Source organism: Trypanosoma brucei, chromosome 6 (genome assembly GCF_000002445.2).
Source record: "Trypanosoma brucei brucei TREU927 chromosome 6, complete sequence".
NCBI classification, from domain to species: domain Eukaryota; phylum Euglenozoa; class Kinetoplastea; order Trypanosomatida; family Trypanosomatidae; genus Trypanosoma; species Trypanosoma brucei.
In genome coordinates this window covers 1584588-1609317 of record NC_007279.1, presented here as the reverse complement: position 1 = coordinate 1609317, position 24730 = coordinate 1584588, and the positions used below count along the sequence as shown (strand labels likewise).

At 39.0% G+C, this 24730-nt stretch overlaps 1 protein-coding gene and 9 pseudogenes across 1 annotated transcript, besides 16 other annotated features; all 10 read left to right on the top strand.

The window, feature by feature from the left end:
* Window positions 1-24730: part of a sequence feature (sequence corresponds to BAC RPCI93-1I18) that runs on past both edges of the window.
* On the top strand, window positions 335-1848 carry Tb927.6.5790 (annotated as a pseudogene).
* Window positions 813-841: a microsatellite.
* Window positions 1870-1899: a sequence feature (AT_rich).
* Window positions 2187-2645: a microsatellite.
* Window positions 3582-3602: a sequence feature (AT_rich).
* Window positions 4316-5824, top strand: Tb927.6.5780 (annotated as a pseudogene).
* Window positions 5913-5956: a sequence feature (AT_rich).
* Window positions 6862-7857, top strand: Tb927.6.5770 (annotated as a pseudogene).
* Tb927.6.5760 lies at window positions 8139-9715 on the top strand (annotated as a pseudogene).
* Window positions 9972-10136: a microsatellite.
* Window positions 10172-10270: a microsatellite.
* Window positions 11811-12470, top strand: Tb927.6.5750 (annotated as a pseudogene).
* Window positions 13343-14875, top strand: Tb927.6.5740 (variant surface glycoprotein (VSG, atypical), putative; the record flags this gene model as incomplete). Its single annotated transcript, XM_840545.1, has 1 exon — window positions 13343-14875. The coding sequence occupies one exon, from the start codon at window positions 13343-13345 to the stop codon at window positions 14873-14875; it is 1533 nt and encodes a 510-aa protein (XP_845638.1).
* Window positions 15101-15122: a sequence feature (AT_rich).
* Window positions 15136-15171: a microsatellite.
* Window positions 15287-15309: a microsatellite.
* Tb927.6.5730 lies at window positions 16788-18265 on the top strand (annotated as a pseudogene).
* Window positions 18263-18286: a sequence feature (AT_rich).
* Window positions 18466-18528: a sequence feature (AT_rich).
* Window positions 19211-20041, top strand: Tb927.6.5720 (annotated as a pseudogene).
* On the top strand, window positions 20221-21745 carry Tb927.6.5710 (annotated as a pseudogene).
* Window positions 22154-22257: a sequence feature (A-rich).
* On the top strand, window positions 22346-22729 carry Tb927.6.5700 (annotated as a pseudogene).
* Window positions 22979-23008: a microsatellite.
* Window positions 24206-24227: a sequence feature (AT_rich).

Here is a 24730-nt window from a genome sequence, read left to right as displayed (position 1 = left end):
GTGGCTGTTTTGACTTAAAATAACACATTTACTAAATATTAAAACTAAACGGACTTCGCGACCAACAGCCATGTAAATATACAGAAAGCTAAGGTTGTGCGGCACAGCCGCGTCTACAGTGCAAAAGAAATTTGAAGGTGATCATTAACCTAACAAGCAAAGGAGAAAAAGAGTCTCTAACGACAAACTACAACATGATTACTAACACCACTCATACATGATTCACATGTCAAGCATGTCATATGAGGCTATATGCAAGAGGATAAATATAACAGAAAACGTGAAAACCTCCTAAAATCAACTGGACTCCAAGTATTAGTCGAAACAAAGTAAAATGATGAAGTGCGTTCGGGTCGAAAAGACGACCACCAGACAACCAACGCGGTGCACCGCAGTGTTGCTGTTTTTGCTGGTAACCTTTACCGGAAGCGATGCCTCACCGATAGAAACCAATAATGAGTCAGCGGATTCTTTTAAGTCGGTATTCCACGAGCAGCTTAACCTAAAGGAGCTGGTCAAGTTGCTCAAACAAGGGAATGAACAAAGGACCACGAACATCGAACAGATAAGCTCAGATGCGCAGCAATATAAAATAGCAGCCGGGATTGCAGACACCATGGACAAGCGCTGTCTCTACATGGCGCTCCACCACAAGTTCCGAAGACTCCACCAAGAACAGAAGGCACGAGTGAGGCAGGCAAATAACGACGTGGAGGCAGCAATGCTAGCGATTTCGGAGCACATAGGTGTCCTAAAAGCGACAACGGCACTGGCAAAAACGACGCTAAAACTCGACACAGGAAACGTGCACGGCAACGGCGGCAGCAGCAGCAGCAGCAGCCGAATACAGCTCGAAACAGAAAGCGGGACAACGGAACTGTGCGACAAAGTGACGAAGCTATCACAGATAAGCCCCCAACACCCGGCAATCAAGCCACATAAGCTAAAAGAAATCAAACTAACAGACAGAAAACAACTAATCAAAAATCTCTTCAAGCAACACATAACGCTAGGTACTCTAACCTCCTGCAGCAGCGCAGCGGGCTATAGCTCAACCTTCACGACAGCCATAAACGGCTGCACCGGGAAAGGCAGTAAGACCTTAACAGGTGCCCAAGCAGACAGCAAACCAGAATATACAGACACATCCACAGCTCTATTTAAGCAACACGACCCCGACAAAGAATGCCAGCAGCCACCTTTAACGGAACACGCTGAACTCGACGACAACAAAAACCTGCAGCACCACCTGTGCAAAGCCCTGAAAGCACACTCAATCACGGTTAATACACCTACAGGTCTAAGCGGAGGGGCACTAAAAGACGATGAGAAACTACGGGTGGATGTGCGAAACTGCATGCCAGCACTGCAGGGTGTCAAAGACAACAATAATGCCGAACACAACAAGGCAGTGGTCATCGAGTTCATTAGATCAGGATATGGCACTGACGCAAACAAATTCCCAGAAAGTATTCAAACACCACTAAGTACAATGAAGGCAAGTGTCCGCACCGCCAGCCAAACAGAAAAGAAAGGAGAAAACAGAATAACAACAGAAGAAGCAACAGCGGCGCTAAGCGATGTCGAGGGAATAAGAAACACTAGAAAGGTTGAAACACAAAAGAAACGTGAACCCACAGTAACAGCGGATCAAAATAAATAGAAGAAAATTGCAAGGGTAAACCGCAGGGTGAGTGCAAAGATGAAGATGGGTGTGAATTCAAAGAAGAAAAGTGCCAAGCTAAAGTGACCACAACAACAGGGACAGATGGTAAAACAAACACCACAGGAAGCAATTATTTTGTCATTCAAAAGGTTTCTCTTTTGCTTGGAGTTTTGACTCTATAATCAAACTTTTAAGAGTATCAGTTAATTTTATGAAATTAATAAAAAATTTTACTTTCGGAGACTTCTGTAAAATTTCTAAAATACCGTATATTTTTTAACGCTTCTTGATGAAAACGTGAAAATTAGTTAAAAGGTGAATAATTTTAATTTTAAGTCAATATTTATGATCGTGGAATATGGGTGTAATGCAGGAGGGTGATAAGATATAAAAGATAGGTGATAATATGAGAAATTGTTATTATGGTTCTTTATGAATATTGATTGATGTTGCAATAGTAGTAGTACAATATTAATATTATTAATGATAGAAGTGTATTGTAAGTGTACATGTACAAATATAATAATAATAATAATAATAATAATAATAATAATAATAATAATAATAATAATAATAATAATAATAATAATAATAATAATAATAATAATAATAATAATAATAATAATAATAATAATAATAATAATAATAATAATAATAATAATAATAATAATAATAATAATAATAATAATAATAATAATAATAATAATAATAATAATAATAATAATAATAATAATAATAATAATAATAATAATAATAATAATAATAATAATAATAATAATAATAATAATAATAATAATAATAATAATAATAATAATAATAATAATAATAATAATAATAATAATAATAATAATAATAATAATAATAATAATAATAATAATAATAATAATAATAATAATAATAATAATAATAATAATAATAATAATAATAATAATAATAATAATAATAATAATAATAATAATAATAATAATAATAATAATAAATATATTATGAGTGTGGATGTACTAATATTATAGTATGAGTGGTGGTGAAGACTAAATTTTGGACAAAATAGGAAAACTAGAAAGTGTGTAGATGTTTCAATGCAAGTATATTAGTTGGTGGGAGAGCGAGAGGATGAGCAACAGATCTTTCCCATATTTCACTAAAAAATGGATAGGCGCAGAATTTGCTTAATTGATTGAGACTGTAATGTTTAATGTGATGGTGAATACTAATATGCAGCTGCGAAAAAGCATAGAGAGAATGGTGAAGCGTGAAGCAATTCCAATTTTTTTTCTGATCAGGTATAATGATAGTGGATAGAACTATGAGAAAATATATAATTTTATTGGGAAAAAGATTTTGAAAATTGGACTACTCATGAATTACATTGAACAGAAAAAGAGAAATAGTATAACACAAACTACTTAAATTATTACATATACGATGAGTTAGATGTTGATTCTCAAGTATAAAAAGCCTGTAATAAAACTCAATTAATTTCATATTGGTATATAAATATCAAATTGAAAGCACTAGCGGGCCGGGTAATTTACATAAGGATGAGAACTTAAGAAGCTTTACTGTAACGAATAAAGGGTGATCAGAAGAAATATAGATTACATATCTGAGCAACATTACCAAGTCAAAAATGAAAGTAACATGAAACCAGACAGCTTTTGCACCAGACAGAAAAGTGTCGTGCATACGAAAAAACCGAAAATGTTACATCACTACTGAAGCTGGCGGTACGGCAAAGGTATTAGCAGCAAATAAAGCAGATTAGAAACCATGAGATCTGAACTTTCAGGTATAGAAAAAAGAACTCCATTTCAAAGATTGGAAGACCCCATCGTTCAAATGGATAGATCCACAAGATACAAAACTAAATAAATTGGATTTCAAAGTGGCAACGTGTCAAAACACAAAGTTAGCCTTTAAATTTTATTATAATTTTCATGGGTTTATATGGTAAAACCAACATTTTCATGAATCGAAAATATGAGAAACCCTATCATTTAAAATGATAATACACATTTCATAACGTACCTGTCACTTATCTCCATCAATGCAAAATCAACTGGATATACCGTTATAAAGAATTCTGTGGGAAGTCAAAAATTTATATTTTTGCAGTATGTGTCGGGAATGTTCAAAAAATCAAAATTGGCAAAATATCCCTTTAAAAGCGTGAGTTCAACAAAATACATTATATAGCTAAGTGAGCCCTTCTTTTGGGTATTGCAAAGTTCGGTAAAAAATTTCATCATGACGCTGCTAGGCCGCTACGTTTTTTTTAGTTATTCACTAATTTTAAAAGGCCAACGCGTCACCAGCCCCAAACGGTGCACCTGACATAGAGTTATATTGGCGGGGGCGCAACATCAACCACGGCAGCGGTTTATCAGTTTGGATCAAAGATTTTTATTTAGAAGTTGCTCAAAGCTTCGAACTAACGCCGAAACACCGGTTAAGTTCTAATGCAGTCTATTGTGTCACACCGGCGGCAAAGCCAGACAACCAGATTCTAAAGCTTTCTTTGTGCAATCTCTGCTGTGTAGTAGCTCTGAACACTGGTAATTGGCTAAAAAGTTTTACCACACTTCAATCTAGCAAGATTCGTCACCAACTCGTTAGAACTCGAAGTTTACGACTGCCAAAAAACTCTGAATGTGCAATAACGCGATAATCGCTCTACTGGCGGTAGCGGTAGCCACCACGGCCGCGACACCCGATGCAACAGCCTGTAGCACAAACTGCGGCTGCTGGGAAAGACTTGAAAAACAAATAGACGTCTACAGAGGCGATTACTCGGAAGCCGAAGCAAACCTAAAAGAAAACAAAAAAGACTTCGGCAAGCTCATCGCAGCGGCCGTCCTAGGAAGCAGCAACCTAAGGACAAAATTAGCACCAGTACTGCTGTCGGCAGCAGAGATCATCAACGACTGCGAAGAAGCGTTAACGACAGCAAGACCGGCAATTCTCGATGCAGAAAAAAATGTGGCCGAACTGCGTGCACTATACGACGTGCAACAGAAGCTAAAAGAGGGCAACGGCGAACTGCAGCTGCACATACAAGACGACACCAACATCAACACCGCCAAGGAAGTACCCAAAGCTAACCTAGGAAACATCAACAAAAAGGGTTGCGCAGACGACCTTAACACCCTGGATGCGGCGACAATCGACAAAACGAACATCGACAACGAGAAGGCGACAGCCAAAGTCATAACGCACGCACATGTGCAGGCACGATGTCAGCGGGACGGAACAGTCAGAAACGGATGCCAGGCCACAAGCAACCTACAACAGAACGGAAAATTCGAAGTAAAACTGATCTATGATGGATCTCCAACAGACGCTAAGGCCACCTGGCTAACAGATACAGCCAGCGCAAAAGCGATATCGGCCGCAGAGGTAGACTTCATCGGCAACCTAAATACAGAAGCCAATACAGCGATAAAAGGATTAAAAAACACCAATCCAGCGCCCGCATGTACCAAAAGAATTCGCGACTTCGCAACCATCGCAGCCAACAGCAAATTCAATTCGATGGTAACAAAAGCACTTATCGGCAAAACAGAAGCGGAAGAGGGCCAAGAGTCAAAAGCCCCAGAATTAACGACAGCAATAACAAAATACTACGGTACCGAAGGCACAAAATTTGAGGAGTAACTTTGGAAGGCAATTGAAAGAACGCCAGCTTACCTCGGCGATCAGAAGAAAGAGCAAGCAACAAAAATAGAAAACCTAGAAACACTAACAGCAGTCGGTGAGGCCACAGCTAGAGGCCTCGTCAAACAAATAGCTGCCGAAGCACAAGCACGACAAGCGGCTTCTGGTGACGATCAATCGGCAGAAAAACAATGCAGTGGAAAAAAGGGAACTGAATGCACAGGAGATTGCGAATGGGATAAGGAAAAAGAGACTTGCACGCACAAAAAGAAAGGGAAGGTAGAAATCAAACTAGGAGCAGCTTCAGAAAACAAATGCTCTGCCACACAGACCCATGAGGATTGCGCCAAAATAACTGGAACAATTCCAACAGGAAAGAAAGCCTTTTGTGAATTGATTACTTATGTCGAAGACACTGGTCCGGTAACTCCTGGATGCCGCTCTTCCAGTTTTCTTGTAACTAAGAAAATTTATCTGATGGCTGCTGCTTTTGTGAGTTTGTAGTATATTAAGGATTCTAAAATTTTAAGGATCTTTGATCAATTTTTTGAAACTCTATGAAGTTCTATTTTTTTAGGAGGAGTTGAAAAAGTTTTATAAAATTATATATATATATATATTAATACTTTTATAAAACCATTGAAAAATATACAAATTTTGATATTACGATATTATGGAGTGAAAGTCGCTAATGTATAAAAAGTAGCACAGTGATGGGGTTAAATTATATAATATTCTAGTTTGGTTTATTCTGTTTATTTTATTGATTTTGGAATACTGGCTAGGTCAATCGCAATAACAATAATAATGATAGGAGTTTGTTGTTAGCGTGTGGAACTATTTTTATAATGAAAGTAGTGGGGAAGATCAAATTAACTGCCATGGTGGAAAATATAAAAAAATGGAAAGGGTTGAAATGGTAGTTAGTGAGCAACCGGATAATGGAAAGTTAGAGGAGTATTAGTAGAGGAAGATCAAAAGTCAAAGACAGAGAGATATAGATAACAAAAATAGAATGTTATCAATTTTAAACAAAAACATTACGAGTGGCTTCATCATTATACACAAGGACGTGGTGGAGGAGACAATCATTGAGAGACAGAGTTTCATGTCCAAAGCATATGGAGCCGCTACGTTATCCACAGCAGTGATATAAGTAGTTCATAAAGTCGCTCTGATGGGAACATTATGACGAAAACAGATGGTGTGAAGTTTCAGCAAACGAAACTAAAAAAATACTTAGTATAGCGAACCAAGTAGAGCAACTAGATGAGAAATGTCTCTTGGAAATGCATAGAAAGGGACTGTGTATGCATGAACTACACTGTATGGGGTTGAGGCTACATTCTAAAACAGAAATTGTCGATGTGTGCTCAAAGATACGTTTCATAACATAACCATACATCATTTAATATCTAAATCACAAAAATATAAAGGCAGTATCAATATATGTAAACACGTTAGTGTCCAACTAATTTATTTTCACAGCTTTTTTATCACTTTTTCAAAATTCTCCATATTTTCAAAGCTAAATTACGTCCAAAAATTTGGACTCTTGAAAGTTTTACTGCTTCGATTGTTGTCATTAGATTTCCATTTTCTAAGCTTAAAATCTCTTTAATATTATACAGAGGGAAATATAACAGAAAAAGAATCCTAAGAAACTAACAGTTTTTGTGGCTGTAGTTTAAACTCATGAAACTCAAGTATGGTGTAGACTAATATTAAGTGGCAAACTAAGCCATGTTGAAATTATTACAATTGCGATGGGAGGTTTGTATAGTCATGATAAAAGGCCTAGATGGTTTATGGTATTCTTACAGCAAACGAATGCAAGTGATGAGGATATTGTAATTCATTTGGATGGATATGATGTTATAGTTAGTGATAGAAATAAGTATGAGAGTGGTGTGAAACATTTTATACAAAATACTGCAGAAAATAAACAGAACTTTAGTTAGAAGGATATTGTCAAAGAGTCCGCGAAAAGATGTTATTAGTTTTTTTAATGTTTGTCACAGAGAGACAAGAAGAAGATAAAAATTACGTCTTTTTCTTAAAATACCTCCTAGAGGAAAACCTTATCTTAGTGGTGGAAGTTTAATGGCAAGAGTTTGGGCACTCAAGAAATTTGAATATACATTTGGCAAGTTATTGAAAGGAAATGAGAAATGGCGGCGAGAGCAGAGTATCCACAAACCTTTACTATATGGAATGCGATCCAGGAAAAAGCTGGTTGACAGAAATTTGTTTTGAAGAGAGGAATGATTGGATTGGATTATGAGGAGAGAATCTTTGCTCAAAATAGTGGTGATATTGGAGAGGTCCCATTCATTTTTTTCTGTATAGCCCACCGCATGGGAAGTGAAGGAAAAATGATTATTAAATGTCTTAGTTTGTACAAGAAGTTGGAGAGTAAACAATTTGGCACAATATATTTGTGAAAAATTCAAACTTATACAATGGATGGAAAAATTTAATTTTTTGAGATTTGTGGTGATGCGTTTAAAGAAGGGTACCTTTTTAAAGCCGAGAATTTGTGAAACACAAGTCGAGCGCAGAAGACCACTGCACAATAAGTGCCAGAAAGTACCGGAAACAAACCAGAAAAACAACCACCCCAACAAATTAAAGAATATCCTAGCGCGCCACCGACGACGAAGAGACTCCGTTCAATTGTTGATTAAATCAGATCTATAACAGCTGCAAGTCATTATCAGTAAATTTTTGGTATTACATAATTATGTACAAAAACGTTTTTTTCCAGTAGTTTTCTGTCTTTTTAATATACGTAGGTGCTTACGGCCCACAGCGTAGCATGTGTGCTAACACTTGCGTACTAGCAGTGCTAGCTTTCTTAACTTATGCTATCCGGCCAGCGAGCAGCGCAGCGGACGACAACGCGCAAGCCCATGGAATCATGTGTCGGTTACAGGCCCTAGCGGCAGCACAGCAACCGCCGGCGACGATCACACCAGATAAAGGAAAGGCTCTGCAGACGATGCTTGAACTCAATTTAACAACAAGCGACGACAACTGGCGGGCATTGTTCGACACAAAACTAACAGAAGAAAAAGGAAAAAAGATGCCGGAAGTGTACGTATCGCCTTCGTATGCCAAAGACTGGGGCGGAAAATGGGAACACTGGTGGTCGGCAGCGGAGAGGGCGGCAGATGCAAAGGTAGGAACAGAAGACCACAGCAAATACAAGAAAATAACGTATGACCAGCAATGGCAGTTTCTTCATTTGATCATAGAACAAAACGCCTCCAAATTAGAGGAACTGCAGCATCAATACAATCTTGTAAAAACAGAGGTGACAACCACCCTGCCAGCAAAGATACAAAAGGAACTCAACGCCGCCCTATAGGGCGGCGATGGCACAAACACAGCGGTCGACACAACAAACACACTGGATGGTGCTGCAGCCTGGACGACAACGTGTGTCGAAGCCAAAACAGGCCGATCGATAATCGGCGACTTTCTCTGCCTCTGCAACGGCACCGACACAGGCGCCAGCGAATGCCCAGCCGGCGACACACAACAGAACTGGGTAGTCAGCATCACGAATCCGGACACCCACTGGACGACTCTCAAGGCAACATGTCCGCAACAAGTAAAGCCGAAGCTTACCGCAAACGCTTTTATAGACGCGATACATAGTTTCGAGTCAACTCTAGGCAGAAAAACGTCAGCGAGCGAGACACTGGTTTACCTCGGAGGCCTAAACGGCGCAAGCTGCGACGGCACGTCATCAAACCTCTGTGTAAGTTATGCCAATTACTTCAAAAAACAAACCGGAAAAGGAGTCACAGGCATTCCTTGGGTTGGCCATCTATGGACGGCAGCAGAAAATTTAGAATCCCAAGCAAAGCAAATCGAAACAGCTAACCGAATTGCACAGCAAATAGCGCTCATAGAAAAACAAACCGACTGCGCTTACAGTCTGGCGATGGCAGCCGCCTTGCCTGCACAAACACCCGTGGCAGGAACTGCTGTACAAGCACCGAAAGGCAAAGACACAAATATCAACGGCAAGAGCTGCCCCAAAAAGAACAATACCCCAGCAGAGTGTCCGGAAACACACTGCGAATATGACAAAACACAAAAGGAATGCAAACCTAAAGAGACAGGAAAAGAAAACACAGCAGTAGGGACAAGAGATGCAGAACACGCAGCTGATAAACCTGTGTATGCAACACACCAAATATGTCTAATTGTGAAGCTGACAAAACAGGTGACAAACACAATTGTGCATTTAGAAAGGGTAAATATGGTGAAGATGATAAGGATACAAAAAAGGAGAAGTGCAGAAATCGTAGTTTTATCGTCAATTAGAAATTTGCTCTGAGTATGGCTGCTGCTTTTATGAGTTTCGTCGAATTTTACCTCTAACTATTTTTGCTCTATTTTGTAAAATTTATGGAGCTTTTTCTAGAGAATTTGTAAAAATATATATATATTTCAGCTTTTGGTATTAATGTTGTATATGACTGCTAAGTCATAAGGTGATAAGGTGTTAAAAGTGGGTGCTATTCTGATTAGGTTTATTTTGTTTATTTTATGTATATTAAGAGCAATTTAGGGTAATAATGATAAAAGTAATGATATTAATGATGGCATTGTACTGTTATTGTGCATATTTACTAATATAATAATAATAATAATAATAATAATAATAATAATAATAATAATAATAATAATAATAATAATAATAATAATAATAATAATAATAATAATAATAATAATAATAATAATAATAATAATAATAATAATAATAATAATAATAATAATAATAATGACAATGGTAATAATAGGAGAGTGTTGTGAGTGTGTGTATATACAAATATTATAATAAGAGCAGTAATAATAATAATAATAATAATAATAATAATAATAATAATAATAATAATAATAATAATAATAATAATAATAATAATAATAATAATAGGAGAGTGTTGTGAGTGTGTATACATACGAATATTATAATAGGAGTTAGTATGAAGACTATATGGACAGAAAAAAATAAAATATTTGAACAGTGGTAAGTGCGAAATCAAAGTGAGTAGGAGGGACAGTGAGTAAGAGGGAAAGGGGAGGGAACGGATAATATTATTAAGAAAGGCGTAAAGAAAAGAAAAAGGAGACAGAATATGTGGAGTGTCAAACAATAACATGGAACTGCTCATTGTTATACACGGTAAGATGATGAAAAGACAGAGTACAGTTTTGAAGACAAATTAAGCTTCTAAATTTGCAACGGAGAAGCAGTGAGTGTGGCAAGAGACTAAGCCTACTATTTCCCACATGTTACTGAGAATTCCTCGAAGAATGCATTATTTCTACTGAAAGCAGCATTATGGAAAAAAACTATCTAATGCAGAAAGTGTAGCTAATAAATTACGTGTAATTCTTGTGAGAGTGCAGCTATGAACAGAATTTGGAACTTGAGAGAAGTGAACAAGTATGCAGAGAATGATTGTACCTAAACATACGTGTAAAGCTCAAAAAATATCACAACATTTAAAGATTTTGAAAACTATCCGGAAAACCATAGAAATGGCAAATGAAAAGAGACAAAAATAAAATTATTGCATTAAAAGGCAGTGTAGAAGCATTTAACCTTATTAACACCCTATGCACAGTAGAGTTGGTAAAAATATTCGATAGAACGAAGCATTTCATTGTTTTTCTGGGGCCATGCAATTAGAGGTGTGTAGGCACAACTTAAATAGCTTATTTAGTAGATTAAAAACAAGGTGACTTTAAATAATACAAGTGAATCTAACACAGAGGGAATAAGTCAGAATAGATGAGCCATTTCTCATGAGACTTTTATCCTGTTGTAGCTTTTGTGTCGCTCACGTGCAAGAAATCGACAGCTATCAGATAATTATTTAAAAATGGAACAAATGAAAGACCAATGACAATCTACGTTACAAATGTAAGAAGTTCCTAGGAAGAGAACAACAGATACTCCTCTTCAATGTTTAGAATTAATCATTCTCAAGGCCCAGAATGAAGCACATAAAGTATGAAATGGAAGAAGTGGCGAAACTGGGGGCCGAAATTACGAAGTCACATATGATGCGGCGGATGGAAGTACCATGGGCACTCAAAAGAAAACACCACATCACAAAAAATGAATGGGTGCAACAGAGATGATGGTGGTGACTGTTTTTTATTCTGTCGTGTGATTTTCATGTTATGTATTGATTTCAAGCGGTGGCAAGTAATAGTGAGAATATAAAGCTTTTATTTTAGTGGAAAAATAGGGTGTCGAAAGACGATATTTCATAGATGAGGGATATAGGCGGCTAGAAATAATGTGAATGGATACAAATCGTATTCATCAATCTAAAAGCCACGCGCGGTAAACAACAGCAGCTTGAAAGAAAAGCAGTGGACTTTATTGTAGACACTGGGGCCACTCAACTATTTTTCCGTTTCTGAACCCCCAGAGTTTGCAAGTCCCGACTGAAAGCTAGGGATGAACAGATACGGACATGAAAAGTCGGGAGATGGCGTATTTGCTACAGCACCAACATCGTTGTTACTACTATTGGCGGCGGCACTGGCCAACACAGCGGCCACAAAGAACAGCAAAGAATTCTCTTTCTTCTGCGCAATTTACAAGCCGTCCTCATAGAAATCCAACACAACAGACTTAACACGAACCGACACACGACACGCGATCATCGACGGACAGGAACTGTACTTTGTAACAACGCTGACAGTTAATTTCACGCCGCCAATTTTTTCACCTTTTAGCAAACAAACATGGCAGAAGACAAAACAAAGTTTTCCAGAGGCACAGGCAGCAGATGCAAAGCGTAAATATTTACGCACCTGCGACGAACCAGAACGACAACTGACAGAAACAGCCGTAAAACAAATGCAACTGGGCGCCATAAAACCGAGTAGACAGCAAAAGCTGACTCACGCTATGATACAGGCTTTAGTAACAACGCCACGACAACACCTAAAGCACCCTCTGTCGGGAGATCAACCCCAACAAGCGACGAAGAAACCGATGTTCAGCACAGGAACGGAACGGTGCAACTCGGCTTCAGAAAAAATCCAGGTGACAACCGTAGCAAAAGATTTAACATGCTTGTGTTACGCGGACTACAACAGCAACTTAACCGGCCCCTGGTTTAGTGGTTAAGTAGAGTGCTCGTCGCAGATAATTCCTGGGTGAATCCCCGCGGGCGCAGATTATTTAGCTTACACTAAGAATGAATCTGCCTCAATGTGGCGCCAGGGTCACGTACCAGAAGAGAAATCGACTGGAAAGCCAAATGTTCCATCCAAAAGTCGGTTGCAATACTGAATATGCTGTGGCTGCTCCATGAAGAAAGAACCATTACTTAGTGTTGCACCACGGTTCAGTACCCTGCTCAGGTGGGGGAACCAAAATCCCTGACCCAACTTCCGGCCGGGGAGGCAGATGGATATGGTAAACATGGTTCAGATGCAATGTGGGAGGGATCGGATGGACGGCAAATGGACAACGCCCCCTAGAATCGCACACATGCGGTGGCCCACCTGTATGTGTCGATTCTCAAAGAAACAAAGGGGGTTTTAGTGGATAGGCACGCTGGCCTCCAGCGTTGAGTCCCACACTACCATGTCCTCACGGCGTGGTGCGGATAAATGCATTTAAGCCTTACCCTCGGCTGGTCAGACTGCATGGACCTGACGGTTGCTCGGTGGAAAATTTAAAAAAGTCAACGAGTATAGAATTTTAAAAAGGAATTTACGCCAAAGCGGAAATCTGAGCCTCCAGCGGCAAGGCATCGTTGCGATACCACCCACAAAACCCGGAAGAAGTATTAGCACTACGCATAAAGAACAACTTTTTCTGATAAAAATGAACGACAGGTACCAACCCGTGAGGGTAAGTGCCAAAGTACACGGCAAGGCGCCTCAAGAGTTCCCTAACTTCCTTTGAAATGAAACCAACGCATCTATTTTAGAGTGCAAAGCATCTAAGCGTATAACCATCAACACACAATAAATATGACTTTGATACCAGCTCACGCCAGTGTGTTACTCCTGTTTGTAGTAGCAGCAACCCGATATTCGCACGCAGCCGACAGTGAAGCATTAAATTTAGCTGAACTAACCACGGTGTGCTCCCTAATAAAAATAGCCAACGACGATGGCACCGACATGCCAACAGCCCAGCTCGAAACAGATGAAATCGCCGCTATCAACGAAGTGAACTTTTCGTTAGCAGATGACTATTGGACTAAGGCCTTTCCGACGGACGGCATCAAAACCAAGGCCGAAGCCAAAGGATGTGAGGACGTCCAATCGAAAGACAGCTGCCAGGAACAATGGCTGGCATGGCAACACATAGCGCATTCCTTAGCAAACAAAGACAAAAACAATAAGGCTGCAAAAATCTCACCAATGCAAAAAACGAGCAGCGTAGGCCGGGCAGCCGCATTAGCTGCAGCAGCAATAGCAGCTGAGGCGGCAACACTTCAGGCAAGATTCGATGCGGAAAGTAGACCAGCACTAACAGACCTGAAACAGAAAGTGCTGGACGATCTAAAAACAGCAGCGTACGGCGCAGGGAAGGCTGAAACTTTAGCAGAAAACAAATGCCCGGGGGCAAAAGGCGGCAACAGGGCCGCTGACTGTAAAGTAGCCACAGCAGGCAACGCTCTTTGCATAGTTTCGGTGTGTCTGTGTGCAAAAAACTCGGGGGACCAGCCCAACACCGATGTCTGCGGAGCGACACTAACACAGGATGTTACGTCTTGGAATGAAGCCGGCGTCAAAGCAGCGTATAGGGAACTTGAACCGCACTGCCTAAAGATGCCGTCAGTCAAACCAACAGGGGCCAACATACGCAGTTTACTAGCGCAGCTCAAAGGGCTCTACAAGACAAAGGGAGGTGGCAGCGGCAAAAGCGTAATTCTGGGGACAGCGGGCACCAACCACGACTGCCGGGCGGAAGCGAGCGCCGCTTGTGTAGACATGAGCGCATCAACCCTGCTGGCAGCAACAGGCACAGCAACAAAGATACAGTGGGAAGAGAAGCTATTAGAAGCAGCCAATAAACTGGACGCAGCATCAGAGGCAGCGACTGTCGCAAAGGTAATAAACACCAAGCTGAAAGCATTGCGCGCCAAAGCTGACAAACTTTACTCGCATTTAGCTTTAACCAAACCCCCCATAGCGTCACAAGAAATATTGACACCAGCCAACAAGGACCAAGCGAACAATATCAGCAAAGATTGTGAAGCAATAGTTATCCCCGAAGAATGCAGCCTAAAGTCAGAATGTGAATGGAATGATAAGGCTACAGAAGGAGAGAAAAAGTGCAAATTGAATACAACAAAAGTCGGACAAGCGAAAACCCAAGCGGGAGAAACAAAAGGAAATGAACAAACAGCAACAGAAAAATGTACAGGCAAAGTGGAGGATGTTTGCAAGAAGGAAGCTGGTTGCAAATGGGAAGAAAACAAATGCAAAGATTCCAGTTTTCTCCCCAATAAGAAATTGGCTCCGAGTATGGCTTCTGCTTTTGTGATTTGGTAGAATTTTAAGGATTTTAGGGTTTTTCTTCAATTTCCTCAATTTATTCAACTTATGAAATATGCCGTTTTTAATAATTTGATAAAATTTGTTAAACTTTTCTATATTTTAACACTTCTTTCAAACCATTAAAAATTTAGAATTAAAAGCATCTAAAAACTATGTATAAAAATCTCCTGCCGATGCAAAGTAGTATCGTTATATAGTATGAAAAGTTAGTACTATTCCAATTTAATTTAATTTTTATTTTCATTGGTGGTGTTATAATAAAAATGATAATAATAATAATGATGATGATACAATCACGTTGTGAGTGGGTATATTTTAATATTATTATGAGAGCAATAATAGTGCATAACGAGGAGACACAAAAATAGAAGCACAAAAACAACAGCACAGGTTTAGTGAGATTAAGTGTGTGTGTGTGTGTGTGTGTGAGACAAAGAGGGAAAATGGGGATTTAGTATGCTCTTTTTCAAACACAAACATTAGTATAACCATCATCATCATTACACACAAGATTGTGATGGAGAGGACGATGAGAAAGTAGCTAAGTGCATTGTACAGGATAAATAAAGGAACTGAAACTAATGCTATGGAAGCAATGTAAGTGGAATGCGTCTAAGTGACACACTTCTAATATGTTTCCACAAGCTCTTGAAGGGTTGCACTATTTCCACTAAAAGAATTATCATGAATAAACAGAAGTGCAGCACGAATGATTCATTTGAAGAGACCTTGCAGTTCTTTTCTATGTGATATGCACAAGAATTAGCAAAGCCAAGCAACAAACAAAAAAATAAGCAGGTGATGATTGCACCCGACCTTGTGAGAAGTGAAGGCACCAGCGTCATGTTCAGAAGCAGCAACAATTCCAATAATGCATCAGTATACCAAAGGAAAAGAAAAAATGAAGCCGTTATTTAGACCCAAGATAAAGTAGATACAGTGGATCATAGTGGTATCTACTCTAGAAAATTGCTGTGGTTTTTAGATAGAGTACTTATCTTCGTGGTTTTCTAGAATACATTCAGCCGCAAATGTGAAACAACAACTTAATATCCTGACTTACTAGATTAAAAACTAGCTGACTTAATAAATTAGGTGTATCTAATCTATTAGTCAGAAGCCAAAAAAATGCGCTTTTTTCTCAATAATATTTCATCGTCTCTTCAGGCTTATGTCGTTTAGTGAGAGCGAAAGAGGTAATAGTAAATGGAAATGGTACCGACAGAATCAGGTGGCTTGCACATGGCAACTACTAGGTGGATCAAAAGGTTTACAGCTGCAGAAACCTTTTCAGGACAAGCAGCAAAACTAAACTCAAGAGAGCTACCAGGAAAACAAACAGCCATTTACGAGGCCAATTCACTGATCCGCATGACGAAAGCTATTTTTGAGGGGCTGTTGTAAATAAAAATGGTAGTAAAACAGATGCAGAGACAATCACTAAAATTTACCCAGACCTTGCAAGGAAAACGGCGCAACCAGTGAGAAAACTGATTATGGGAGATTTAATACTAGAAGACTTTTGATTGATGACTTCGGAGAAGCAGTGACAGCCATCACTCACCAGGCATCGAATAAATTCACCTACAGGGCGTGAAAAGAGCGTGATACCCTGGAACTAGAGGGAGGAGCCAGCGAAAAGAGATAAATTTGTAGCTATTAGCAGTCTTTTAACGATATATAGGTCCGTCATCATACAAACCCTACAAGATAGTCGCTGACTTTAACAAAGTTTAAAAAAGATGAGATTTAATTTAAAAGGGATGGGAAGGTTGTCATTAGCAACAAATGTGGAACTACCACAATCGATACTCTACAGTAACTGTGGCTCAGAAAGAAATTATTACAAGCTCCCAACTCCTTTCCAGCACAAAAGCAACGGACAAACGGCTTTTCACATACAAACATGACCTGCAATCAAAGCACGGCGACTTTAATAATCTTCGCAGCAGCACTGGCAGCACAGGTACGGAACGTGGCAGCAGAATCAGCGGGCGTCCTAGCCGCGACAATAACCACGCCTTACCAGCAAATAAAATTCATCAGAGAGACACAAGCAGCCATTTCCGATAAGCTGGCAACTCCAATAACAAACCTGGACCAGCTTAAAAAAGAGCAACAAACTTTCGAACTAGCAGCCTGCGCAATGGCCACACTGCGCCAGCAACAACAGTATCTCGCACTGGTAGCAGCAGCAGAAAAAAGAAGAACCAAGCTACAGGGGGAGATAGAAACCATCCAACAGACAATAGACCCGCTACTTAACTTGCTAAATCGCCGGCTAGGAGCCCTAACGGCGCTAATGGCGAACCAAGCCGGAGGTGTGTCCAAGGCCAAGGCGAGCGAAACAAACAACGACAGTGGGAACAAGGCAACAGGCGGTACAGCGGCGACATGCACCACGTATGTCAATGCAAAGCAGGAAAAACAAGACCTATGCCCACAAGACTCAAGCACGGAGAGCAAGCTCAAAGAAGCAGCACGGTGACACGCAGAGATAACACAAGTGTCGCTGACACCTGACGACGCCTTCGCATTCATAAACTACAAGATCACTATAACATACCACGGGGCAGGAGCAAATATCAAACATCCACTAGGCGGGACGGGCATCGGCTGCGGCTCTGACACCGCCGGCAACAACGCGGTTAACGAGCTGGTAAAAACACACACCATGTGGGAGTGAAGGCGATTACACGCTATACGACGGCGACAACACTGCAAGCCAAGCAACAGAGCCAGGCGCCAGGCAGCTCAACCAAGAACTCCGAACACACCGGGCACACAGCGACCACATTACTAACAGTAGCACAAACCGCAGACGTAATACGCCAACTGAAAAACTTAGTCTTCCAAACAACACCTACATTGCAAGATAACACAATCGCAGAGCTCAGCAACGACGGAGATTCCCAGAAAGCTGCGTGGCTCGTAACAACAGACAAGGCGACCACAGCCCAAACAACAGACACCCTAAAAAAGAAGTAGAAAATTTGTTGGGCGACAAAACAAAAAAGGTCAAGGAACTTTTCCTCAACACGTTGTCTAACACCAAACTTCCCAACCCTCTCGGCGACGATCAACTGAAACGATCATTACCTGCTATCGCCACAAGTGGTGGCTACGCAACAGCACTAGCATTCTGTCGCGGTATGAATGCAAATCAAGTGCAGATTAAGACGATAACCGCTACAGACCCACCAGTATCGAATGCAAAGGGACAAAGAAGATGACTGCAACCGGGAAAAGTGTGAATTAAAAGATAGCAAATGCGGAGGAGACCATGCAAAAACTACAACAGCAGCTCCAAACACAAACACCACAGAAAGAAATTCTTTTATCATTAATAAGGCCCCTCTTTGGCTTGCATTTTTGCTTTTGTAATTAAATTTATAAAATATTTTTGCTCAATTTTATGAAGTTAATAAAATCTGCTTTATAATATAAGAATGTCTTCTATTTTAACACTTTTTAACGTAAATTTTAAAATTTAGAAAAATTCGTGTAACATCGGCCTCTGAGTGTAAAGTAAAACAGTGATAGAGCATAAAAAATTAGTGCTATTCTAATTGGGTTTTTTGTAGTTTATTTTATGTTTTTTATGATATTACTTAGAATTATAATATAAACTATAATAATATTAATATGAGTAACCGATGTGAGTGTGCATAATAATAATACAATATAAGCGGTGAAGAACACTAAGTCAACGAAAAAATAAAAGCATTTAAAATAATGGTAACGGTGAACAACAAGTAAATGAGTAAGTGAGAGAGGAAGGGGAAAAAAGACTCATTTATGTTGAATATATGCGGATTTAAACATCGATATGACAATTGGATCTCATCGTAAACGAAGATATGATGGAGGTGATAATGAGTTATAGTCAAAGATTAGTGTGCTTAACTAGGTGAAATTGAAGCTATCTTCTTAAACTAAAAGAATGTAAATGATTTCTCAAATGGAAGACACCAACACTAAGTACAGACCCTTCAACAGCTGTATCACAACAATGTCAAGGGATTGCTTATGTAAAGACATTAGTGGCCAAACTGTATTTTTTATTAAGCTTTTATAAGTTTTTCTTATAACCCTATCAAATTTTAAAGATAGATTAGGGCACTAAGTTTAGTATTTTTGTACTTTTGCTTCATTTAGTTTATTTAAGCTCAATATCTCTTGAAGAGAAACAACGGCAAATCAAACACAGAATTACCATGAGAAAACAAAGAGTATTTGTGGTTGTAGTGACAAACTCATGCAACTAAAGAATGGTGTAGACTCATATTGAGTGCCAAAGTAAGAAATGTTGAAATTATTACAATTGAAATGGGATGGTTGTATAGTCATATTAAAAGGCCTAGATGGGTTATGGAATTTTTAGAAAAACAGAATGCAAGTGATGAGGATATTGTCATTACTGTTGATGGACCGGCTGATATAATATCCGAACATGATAAGTATTTGAATGCTGTGGAATATGTTATACAAAATAGTGCAGCTAATGACGAAAAAGGTAGTGAAGAAGATGTCATCAAAGAGAAACAAATTTACACTATTATATTCATGACAACATCAGAGTGTTATGCATCTCAGTTAGAGTTGCTCGATAATTCAGATCACAAAGAGCGTTGGAGAAATGTGTATTGTTTTTAAATATTGGATACAGGAAAGAATAGGATAAAAAATACCTCATTTTCTGAAGTCTAATTCTTGTGGCAAACACTGTCTTAGTGGTGTTGGCTTGATAGCGAGAGAGTTGGCGTTTAAGAAATTTGAATTAGATTTTAAAGACCTATCGAAAGGAAGTGAAGAATAATGGTCGTAACAAAGTATTTATAAATCTTTGCTAATATGGAGTGCAATTCAGGAAGAAGCTGTTGCTCAGCGATTAGTTTTGATGAGAGATTTTTTACTATTCCACATAGTGAAGTCGAAGAGGCGCCATTCATTCATTTTACACAACAACTAATTGCATTGGAGGAAAAAGCAAAGCTTATTGTAAAAAATCTTAGTTGTTATAGAGAATTTGAGAGAAGGAAATTTAATACGAACCATTGGGGGAAATTCAAAGTTATGGGATATATGGTGGGAAATGGTATATTGAATATGGAGTATTTGTGGAGCCGCAGTTGTAGAAAAAGATTTTGTCAAGGCTAAGAAGTTGTGACTTAAATCTAACACAACCGAATTCTCTCACACTGCAGCACATGACTAAATCAAAAACTTCCTTTAAACAAGCTCTCATCGCCACTGAGAAGTTTCGTAAACTCGACAAATCTTCAGGCGCCAACGCTAAATTACACAACGGCCCTAAATGTTTTTTCACAAAGATAAAGATGGTGATGCGTGTAACTCCATACTTTCTGCCGCTAATGGCGTTGCTGATAACTCCCCTGTGTGAACCAGCCGACAAAGGGCGCCCAGGCCCCATTTCATTCCCTTTGCTTGGCATGCGACGTAACTCAAAACATGAAATTACCTGCTTGCTCACCAATGCCGGCGCCACCAAGCTATGACAGCCTACTGAAGCTGAACATGTCGGTAGCACCAGCGGATTGGAGGAAAATGTTTGAAAAAGCCGAGGCAAAACAGGGGTGGGGCAAGTATAAGCAGGCCAATAGCGACTCAACCAAAGGACTGGACTGGTCAAAACAATGGTCGCGGTGGCTAACAGCCGCGGAGGCGGTTAACAACCCGACGAGCGACTGGAACGCCAAAGACAGGCCCAAGCATAACAGCAACCTAAAAGACTACCAAATAAGCATCATAAACATGTCAACCCAGGAAGCACAGAACTTGCTCGAACAACTAAACACGGAGCCCCGAGACAGCACCGGTAAATCCCTCGGAAACGCAATAAACAACGCACTAACCAAAGCTTTCTGCTCAGGAACATTAATCGGCACCGCAGCCGCCCCAGTATGTAGCGACATCAACACGGCGACAACCAAGGTGCTGCAGTGCACAAAAGAAAACGCCGGAAAATCAATAGCGTTCGACATGTTTTTTCTGTGCGCAGTAACCAATGACCAGGACAGCTGTGCTGGAGGAACCAACATAGCAGGAACCGTCTTAACAGGAAGCAACCTTAACGCATTTGCTCTAGAAACTCTTATAAGCAAATGCCCCAAAACGAATCTAGGTAAGCAACTGGATGAAGGCATAACGCTCGCACTAGCAGCATCTCTAGGCCAGCTGGGACAGTTAGCAGACAACCAGAACAAGATCGGGATAGGCCGAACAGTCAACGGCAACGTCTGCACGGGGACATCAATTGTCTGCGTTGAATACACGGACCAGATCAAAGATGGCACAACAAGGTTTTAGAAAATAGCCTGGATCGGGCATCTACTAACAGCAAAGAAACTATTTTCCGAATACAAGCAACAAGTGGCACAAAAGCAGCTTCTTATAAAAGACATAGACAACCTATCCAAACAAGCCGAACACGAGTACGGCCGCAACCACGCAGTGGAGGCAACAGCCGGCTCACCAAGAGCAGGAACTCCAGGGGAAGGTAAGCAACTTAGCATTAAACAAGAATGCGACAAACACCATGCTAGCCCAGATAACTGCAACAAGGCTGGCCGTGACTATGATGCAAAAAAAAAATACAAACCCAAAGCAAGATCAGCACCAACAGCAGCAGGAACAAGAGCAGATTCATCTCGGTGTGCAAGGCACCAAAATCAACATGATTCTGAAAATGACAAAACAGGAGATAAGCAAAATTGTGCATGGAGGAAGGGAAAAGATGGTGAAGATGATAAAGAGACAAAAAAGTGCCGCTCTTCTAGTTTTCTTCTGAATCAGAAATTGGCTCTGAGTATGGCTGCTGCTTTGTTGGCCATGCTTTTTTAATATACCCTCAACTTTTCTTGCTTGAATTTGAAATATTTTAACACGTAAGTTCCCCGGAAATAATATCATTATTTTTTTGGCTGTCTGCGCATGTGAATTATTTTGTCGATGGCTAACATTTTTCTCCTTTTCTTCTCTTGAATTTTTTTTTGAGGGTAAGGGTTAGGGTTAGGGATATTTCTCCTCTTACTAATATGTTGTTTTCTTTACTAGCAGTGAAGCGTCACGACTTTTGATCTTTTATTTTTCAATTGTGCTACCGCTCTTTCTTGATGGAGACCCTAACCCTTATTCCTCTAGCAGCCAATTCGCCTTTTTTGTTTGTCGAACTTAAGGTTCCTTCACTTCTCTTCCACATTGAGCTGCTTTCCCCCCCTTACATTTTTACTTTTTTCCAGCGGGGTTTAATTTTTTTTTTCATTCTTTACATTTTAAAATTTTTTTATTGATTTTTCTATTTTTTATCTTCTTTTTTTCGGTTTTTTGTTTTTGTAAAATTTTTTAATTTTTTTAAACGCTGGAGTGTGGCAGTTTCACTGCGCGATACGATTTTCTTCAAAAGCACAAATAATCTGAAGGGAAAGTTATTCTAAAGTAGGAGATTATCACGATCAGCAGTTAAGGAACAACTGCGCCATCTGTTACTGGAAGGTGACTCTAAAGCCGCTCCACTTCCAGTTGCGCGTTTTCAATCCTAAAGAAAACGATGGTAAAAAGTGCACATTGAGTGAGGATGGAAAAACGCAACAGCAAAAGAAACAGTAAAAGAAGGAGGGAAAGATTAGGGAAGAAGATAGGTGTACCCAACATGGCACTAATCAACAAGCTTATGAGGATGAAAACAAAGGATTTGCACCTTCTGCCCTCAGTATTTGAGGCTGGAAAGGAGAAAATAGTGATGGATCTAATAAGTCCATTTATAAATGCCGTGATTTCAGTTTAATGATCAATAAACAATTAATCATGATGGCTTCTGCTTTGTGAGTGCGATGTTTTAAAATTCTCCACTTAAATTCAATTAAATTTATGAAATTTGCAATTTTGAAATTTTTTCGAAAATTTGATATATTTTAACACTTTTGTAAAAATTTTGCGAGATGTGAAATTTTTAAATGTATGAAAATAGCCTATATGTAAACAATTATAAAGAGTTATGGTATGAAAAATCAGTGAAATTATGAAAAACATTGAGTTTCGCTTATTATGGTTGTTAAATACATGAAAGTTAGGCCTATAATGATAATAATAATGGTAATAATGATAGGAGAGTGTTGTGAAACCTAGTGTGTGTCTAAAGTAAAAAAGTGTAAACCAATTTCGAGGATGAAATATGGGTGAGAGCGGGAGTAGAAGAGGAATATATTTTTTTGAGGAGACGCACAAAAAAGGAATAGATATATAATATGCGCTTATTTAAACACAGTGATGTCTCTGATAATCATCATAATTAAGCAGGTGATGTAAGGGAAAACGAAAAACAAGCAGAGTGCAATTTATATGGACGATAGAGTCGGTAAGTTGTCCGCGTAACAAGTGATAAAAGGAGAAAAAATACGGAATAAAATGACACAATATATAACGCAAAACAGCTGAGAGAAATATAACACATCAAGAGAAATAAGAAGAAGAGGTGGTGAAAGCCTTTATTTCTCAGAAAAATGGATAGGTGCAACAGCAGAAGTGCTCGCAGACCATAACGTCGGAAGGTGAAAAGATGCCCGGGTAGATTGAGGAGATTAGGTTAGTGTTAGGTAATATCGAGGTTCTCTCAAAAGATATAGCGATAATTAATCAGATTTATGAGAAAATGTATAATATTGTCGAGAAGATAGTGTTAATACCAGGACTTTGAACAGATTACTGACCGTAGGAAAATAACAATAGAAACGCAGGAACTATTAAAGTAGCGCATGTATGCATGTCCCGATGAACTTTTATGAAGAAAAGAAAGTTTAAAATAATACACTGCCTCTCACCTACTGGCTCAATGACAAAACCGCTTTACCAGTTCAAGGAGCGTCTAATTCATATAAGCATACATGCTAATGCGTTATTGATGGAGTATAATCACACCTGTCAAAGCAAATTAGTGGAATAATGCCGCAACTGCCAAGAAAAAACTAAAGAGATCGACAATAAAGCAGGATAAAAGGACAAAGTAAAAAAGTAACAAAGAACATGCGTGAGGCAGAAAAGTCAGAATTATATAGTCATTTAAGGTGAAACCGCACAACGAGAGTTGTACTGCCATAGAGGCACACAACAGCCATAAATATTAGGTGTTTTAGATATAGATATAAGATGATATAGATTAGACCTTAAAGCGAAAACTTGTCTTAAAACGAAATTTAGGTGAATTATCTTTCATTATTTCTGTGAGTTTTTATCGTGAAACCGACCTTTTTACAACTTGACCATATGAAAAAAACAATCATTTTGGGTGATAATTTAAGTATTTGCATTATTTTTATATTTATAAATTGTGACAAAATATCCGAAAAGAAATGAATAAAATAATGTTATAGCAAAAAGGCTGCACATTTAGATGGCGACCAAGCGCACCATTTTCAATATTCTCTCACGAGTTATTCGTAGAACGCATATATCAACCTAAAGTGTTATTGTGAATACACATCAATTTATCGTTGAAAAGGAAGCTGAGAAAGACCGCATAATTCGTTTAAAAGTTAGTCCCTCAATAGCAAAAATGATACTGACTATGAAAGGACAAGCATTCATTTGCACCGGTGCACCGAGCTACGACAAAAGCTTCAACAATGAGCAGAAAATTTAAACAGAGCAACACCGAGCAGAATAGCGGATCCAAACAAAAAACAAAAAACGGCGATAACAGCTTTTTTGAACCACAAAATAGTGTAAAAGCAATTAGTTTTAGTGACTCCTACTATTAGGAATGTTGAAAGAGTTATCACATGAAAGCATGCATTTTTGTTCTAACAAACGCCTAATTAAAGACGTGAAAAC